A 6,913-nucleotide genomic window follows, 5' to 3' on the forward strand; every position below is an offset into this window, starting at 1 on the left:
ATAACAACAAAAGGTTAAAAACGTGAAACTACTGTAAGGACTTTGGGTGGGGGTTCAATCTTTCTACTACATATAAATACCCAGAGAATGGGGTTTTGGAAGAGTTCGATAATTTGACTAACAATCCTCCTTTCTCCAGGGGCATCCCAACAGAAGATAACCATCCACACAGAGCCCTGATATAAATTGGATTGCAGAATGCAATTTCAGTTAGGAGCTCAGGTGAGCCGGCTTCTTGCTTCCTATTTTATCCCCCTTAATCCAAGATAGTTGGGTCTACAGTGCAGACTCTGACCTAATTTACACTCTCATTTGGTGACAAAAGAACAGAAAGATTAAGATGGCCAGACCGTATCAATTACATGGATAGGCAAGAGAACATGAAAAAAGAATGGTCTCATCTGCCCTGAGGAAGAAGGAATGTCCAAGTGTGCTTACCTCAAAGCTGACTAGAAATAAATGACAGGGAGGCCTGGGTTCTTGCTCTTAAGTCAGTCTCCTTGCCATTAGTAAAATGTGGCCGATGAATGTCCTCAGTTCTGTCTATCTGTGTAGGAAGTAGGATGTGCAAAGGGATGAGAGGGACGTTTTTCTCGGCAGCGTCTATCACACCTGGCCCAGTGGCATGCAGCGATGCCTCCACCAGGACCCCGGGCGGCCTCGCTGGTATTTTTCCTGGCACACGGGCTATCTTTCCCACCCGGCCTCCAGGTGGAGTGGTGTAGGTTGGGAGGGCGGCATCCTTTGGCTTTTCTCCTCCCCACCAGCTCTAAGCTATGTTTATGGGTCGTTTACTGGGCTCTAATAATACAGCCAATGAGTTCCGCCCGCGGAAGCACCGAGTCCCTAGCTAAGCCGACGCTGCCGTGGATGAGGCGACAACCCCGCCGAGGGCGCGGCTGCCTAAGAGCGCGTGTGCCACCGAATGGCGCTAAGGCGGCGGGGGCCGCGGAGGTGGGCGGAAACCATGGCAACGATTGAGTTGTTTGCAGCGCTGTGCGTGATGACGGCCTCGGGAGCGCCCCTAGCGCTAGATTATGACGCAAGCGGCGGCGCGGACTCCGCGGTGTCGCGTGACCGCGGGCGCAGCCTCCGGGCCTCGCAACAGCAGCATCGGCAGAGGCCGGCGGGCGAGGTCAAGATGGTGGCTCCGCGGGCGGGGGAGGCGGTGGAGGGAGGAGGAGCCAGCCCGTAGCCAGCCGGAAACACCGACGCCCAGAGACCTCCTGGGGAGCCGCCGCCGCTGCCTCGGCCACCGCCGCCTCCGCCGCCTGCTCCGGCTCGGGAGACGCGAGCGGGCGGCGGGGCGGGCGGTGAGAGAAACAGAAGAGGAGGGAGAGCGGGGGCGGAGTCGCCCGCCCTAGCTCCCGCCTCCAGCCGCGGTCCCGGGCCCTGCCCAGCGCTGCCCTGCCCGGCCCGCCCAGCCCCGGTGTGGCAGCGGCTTATGGCGGCGGTGGGGCCCCCGCAGCAGCAGGTGCGGATGGCCCATCAGCAGGTCTGGGCGGCGCTCGAAGTGGCGCTCCGAGTGCCCTGCCTCTACATCATCGACGCCATCTTCAACTCTTACTACGATTCCAGCCAAAGCCGGTTCTGCATCGTGCTCCAGATCTTCCTCCGGCTCCTTGGTAAGGGGACAGGCTACCCTGAGTCGCGGGACGGCTCTGTGGGCCGAGATGTGCCCCAGGGAGCGGGCAGGTGCTCGCAGGCCGTACGTCCTGTATGTGCGTTTGTTTCATCCTCCGAAGGGGTGTCTTTGCGGGCTGGAAGGGGGAAGGAGATGATACTCGTCTGAGTTGACAGCGGAGCAGTTGTCTCAGCGAGTTAGCCCCCTGTTCAGTGTTGCACCTCAGGGAGGGCGAGGAGAAAGCGTGGATGTGTGAGCATGCGGCTTTTTGCCTGCTGTTTTTCTTGGGGAATGTGTACTGGCTTACTGCGTCCTATGCGACAGCCTTGGAAAAACAACTACGCTTGACCCTAGTCTCGTCGTGTGTGACCTTGGATTTGTGCCAAGGCGTGGGCCTCAGTTTCCCCCTTTCCAACATGCACAATGCTCTTATGTTGTCACTTCTGTTGCACCCATTTACCACAAGATCGTGAAGTGGTAAATGACATCCAAGCGAAGGAGACAGGGTTTCGAATGTCAGACCTTGAAACTATTACCAAAAATTCTCTGAAAGCGAAGGTACTTAAAACGAGTCCTAAAAGTTTCCATGAATAAACGAGAAGGTATTGAAAGTGGTCGAAGGTATTGAAAGAAGGTATTGAAAGTATTGAAAGTGATGAGACATTTGCAGGACTTCTGAAATCATTCTTCATTGCATATGAAGTGTTAAAAAGATATTTCATTCCTTCTCTCCATCTTCACTTACATCACCAGAGTGAGAAGCATTTATGCATAAAAGAATTTTTTTAAATTATTGCAACTTGGCAGATTTTGTTGGTGAGGTAATTCTTGTGATCAGTTTTAAGTGGCCAGTGCTTTTGAAGTGTTGCTGAAGGCAGGCTGATGGTAAGATCCTTACAAAGCCTTTTGGAATTATAACCCATCTGTTGCTTTATTCCTACAAAAAAGGAGTGGCAGTAAAGGCTTAATTTTGTTTTATAAGTGATTAACAATATTTTACATTTGTCTGGTATTTTACTTTTGGAAAGCATTTTCACTGGTATTAGTAAGCTAACCTTCAGACATCCCTCAGAGGTAGGTCTTGTTATTCTAACTTTATAAATGAGGAAACTGAGGGTCATAGAGGTTAAGTGTTTTGCTCTTGTTACACAGTGGGTGTGTGGTTGCCAGAGCCTGGGCTTAAAAATCTTTTGACATCAAGTATGGTTTACTTTCCTTCTCAGTACAGCTGCAGTCCAGATACAGAATGGTGTAGTAATGATCATATGCTAGATTTGGAAACTAAAAGATGTATGTGTAAGTGATGTTCTTTGGCGCAAGCCTTCTCAGTAACCTGACAGCTACTTAATTCCAGCCATTCCTACTTGCCACTGCAAAAGTATACTGTCACTATTATTTGTGGCAAAAATGGGGCTGTGTTTGAGAGAATTCTGCATATTCATTCCAGAAATAGTATAGCCACTGCCTTGAATGTTTGTACGGCATAACTACAGATTCTCTGAGAACCCCCTGGGGATCTGGTGCTTATGTGGCATAACTGCAGATTCTCTGAAAACCCCTTTGGGACCCAGTACTCTGTTGAGCTTCAGGATTAGGCAGCTTTAAGAAAAAGGAGTATTTTCCTTCATTAAATCATTTGTAGTTTAAGAACACTGAACAAAGTAATTTGGTATTTTCTTTGTACTCTCTATGCTTCTTATTTTTATAATTGTGGATGTTTTGTGTTTGACAATTTAAAGAACAACGTGACTTTAGGCGAGGTACTTTGTGCTTTGGTTTTCTTATTTTTACCTTTTTAAAGTTGTGTAATGATGTTGTCTTTCATAGAGTCCTAAGGACAGTAAATGAGTGAGGATGTAAGCACTTAAAACACTACTCGGGACTATTTAAGTGTTAGCTATTTAGTAAACTTGATAGCTTTAAAAAAAATTTAATGATTCAATTAATACCATACTTCGTTAGATATTTTGGTATTTTGAAGGCATCAGCAAAATGTTGGTGCTGTTTATTTGAAAATTTTGATCCCAGAATCTTTGGGTCAGACTTTATGAGAAATACGAAATATTTTCCAAATGTATCACCTGACTGTTCCTTATATTGTGCCATGTAATTATGCTGTTTTTTCACATTTGTAAGAATGACGAGGATGAAAAAAAACTGGTTTTGGTGCTAAAAATTCACCCTGTTAAAAACATGCCCTCAGGAGTTCAAAGCTGCAGTGAGCTATGATTGCCCCATTGCACTGTGGCCTGGGTGACAGAGCAAGACCCTGTCTCAAAAAATAAGTAAAATAAAAAAAAATAAATAAAAACATATAATTGAAAGTGACAGATTTGTGTGTAAAAGATGCGAATGGATAGTTGAAATTAATTGTTCTGCCTCATTAGTTTTTTTATATTATAGTTGTACAGACTTCTTAGTACACTGTGTACAAATCTTAATACTTATCAACCTCATCTCTTTCTTTAAAATTAATATATAAAAATAGAAATCTATCTTTAAAAAGCATTACTAATTTTATATGTAGTGTTTGAAGTATCTACTTCCCTCCACCTACAAAAAGGTGCTACAACTGTACCTTCATTTGGTATCAAACTATTAGATAATTTGAGATTTCAACAGGTCAGAAAATAAAGCTTCTCATTTTGGAGATCCAGATAAAATTCTATGACAAGATATAGAATATTTAAGAACATGAAGCTATTTCTTATAATGTGTTAAATGCTAAATGAAACTCAACCCAGAGCAGCATAATGCTGAATTAGCAAATTTAAATCCAAGGCAGAAAATGCAAGCATAGGAGTTTGTTTTAATAGTATTACTCATATGGTGATAATTCATTGAGGTTGGAGAATACTTTTCTAAACAAAAGAAGACTCAGAAAGTACCATGGGAAGACTGATAAATTTGAGTACATAAAAATGAAAATTTTTTATAGCAAAACTTTTTCTAAAAAATTCTTTAAAATGACAAACAAAATATTTGCATCATATGTGATTAAAGTTCTAGTAGGAGTTTTACTCTGTCAAGAAGAAAAACTTATAGTCCCATAAAAAAATGGGCCTAGGACAAGCAGTTCACAGTAAACGAAATGCAGATTTTCAATAAGCAAAAGTACTTAGTCTCTTTATAATTAAATAAAACAAAATTTTACTTACCAGATTGTTGAAGAGTTCAAAGTTTATTAAAAGATAGTTTGGCAGAGTTATTTACTTCTTTGAAATAGGTAAATTTATAAAATTTTGGTAGACTGTAACTTCTGTGTAAAACCATTTGGCACTATCAACTGACATTTACAATATACCTTTTGACTCAAAATTCCAGTTCTAGGGATTTCGCTTAGAGATATAGTTATACAAAGACTCTGGGCAAGGATATTCATTATAGCATTGTTGGAAATAACAAAACAAACTTAATCTAAATGGGTATTCGATGGGAATCTGTTCATTGTATTAGGTCTAGCCATACAATAAAATTCTTGAAAAGAATGAGATAGTTATTTTGGTGCTGTAGAAAGGTCTGAGAAAACCTATGAAGTGAAAAAACAAAGTGAAGCAGAAGTAATTGTAACTGGCATAGGAATAGATTGGGGCCTGGCGCGGTGGCTCACGCCTGTAATCCTAGCTCTCTGGGAGGCCGAGGCGGGCGGATTGTTTCAGCTCAGGAGTTCGAAACCAGCCTGAGCAAGAGCGAGACCCCGTGTCTACTAAAAATAGAAAGAAACTAATTGGACAACTAAAAATATATAGAAAAAATTAGCTGGGCATGGTGGTGCATGCCTGTAGTCCCAGCTACTCGGGAGGCTGAGGCAGGAGGATCGCTTGAGCCCAGGAGTTTGAGGTTGCTGTGAGCTAGGATGACGCCACGGCACTCTAGCCTGGGCAACACAGTGAGACTCTGTCTCAAAAAAAAAATATATAGGAATAGACTGGGGTTTCTCAACAGTGGCACTATTGATATTTTGGACAGGATAATATTTTGTTGGGAGGGGACTGCCCTGTGCATTGTAGGATTTTTAGCAGCATCCCTGACCTCTACCCACTAGATGCCAGTAGCACACACCCCCAACAACACACCCCAGTTGTGACAATCAAAACTATCTCTGGATATTGCCAAATGTTCCCTGGGGGGCAAAATCCAATCCTGGTTGAGAACCACTGGGATAGACAAATAGATCAGTAGCACAGAATACATAGCCCAGAAACAGCCCACCAAATGTATGTTGTAGAAACGATGTGTTTCAGAGGTAGAATTGAAGTACATTGAGGTATATATGGACTTTTCAGTTAGTGGTCATTTAGTTGTTCTTATGGATCATTGCCTCATATCAGTATATAAACAATTCTAAGTGAATTAATACCTAAATGTGAAATGCAGAACTTATATTTTTAGAAGAAAATATGGAATATCTTTTTTTTTAGCCTTAGAGTAAGGGGGAAAGTCTTTAACAATATGTAAAAGCAAATGTATAAAGACTGAGAAATTGAATGAAATTAAAATTAAAACCTCTGTTAATCAAAAAGCAGCTGTTAATCAAAAAAGTGAAAAGGAAAGCTGTCTACCTGGAGAAGACATTTGCATTATGTATAACTGCCAAAGAATTCATATTCAGAATATTTTCTAAATATCCATAGTTCAGTAAGGAAAAAAGACAACTCCATAAGTGAATGGGCAAAAGATAAACTGGCAATTCATAGAGGAAATCTGAATGGTCAATAAAAATGGAAAGATTGTCTCTTTCATAAATAATCAGAAATGCAAATTTTAAATAAAAGGCTAAAAAATGCTATTATAGTGAGATCCCCTTTGGGAAAAAGCAAAAAAAAAAGGGTGTGTGTGTATTTATGAATGTGTTGTGTTTGATAATTTGTTAGGGTGTATAAGAAAGTTAAAGTGGTTCTACTTATTTGATTAGTAAGGTGGTGTAATGGTACAGAAAAAAAAAAACAAAGCTTTTTTCCTATTCTCACACAGTCAACTCAGAATGCTTCATCTCTAGTCACCAGAATGTGTGTGGAGATTTCTCTCCACCACCAACCAATTCTGCAGCAGATTCTCCAGTAGACACCACCTGGGTGTTCTCTAATTCAATTAAATTCTTTCACTGTCTACCTGGAGATAGCCTCAGATCCTACAGGTTGAGAGCTCAATCCCACAAGACTGCCCCCCCACCCCCACTCACACACATTTCAGTTGCCAGTCGCTAGCACAGGGGGTGGCCTGTGCTTCTGACCCACAGGCTATAAAACAAGATTTTCATGACCCCTTCTTTGGGTTCAATTAATTTGC

General features: G+C 42.5%; 1 protein-coding gene across 1 annotated transcript in view; it reads left to right on the plus strand.

Annotated features, from left to right (window-relative positions):
- Positions 1-1,076: 1,076 nt before the first annotated feature.
- Positions 1,077-6,913, plus strand: part of RNF139 (ring finger protein 139) — a 12,832-nt gene continuing 6,995 nt past the window's right edge. Inside the window, exon 1 of the mRNA XM_012660826.1 lies at positions 1,077-1,625. Coding sequence (XP_012516280.1) covers positions 1,445-1,625 — 181 coding nt within the window. The 5' untranslated portion in view covers positions 1,077-1,444. The remainder of the gene's footprint in view (positions 1,626-6,913) is intronic.

The sequence above is a fragment of the Propithecus coquereli genome, unplaced genomic scaffold, assembly GCF_000956105.1.
Source record: "Propithecus coquereli isolate 6110/MARCELLA unplaced genomic scaffold, Pcoq_1.0 Scaffold68, whole genome shotgun sequence".
NCBI classification, from domain to species: domain Eukaryota; kingdom Metazoa; phylum Chordata; class Mammalia; order Primates; family Indriidae; genus Propithecus; species Propithecus coquereli.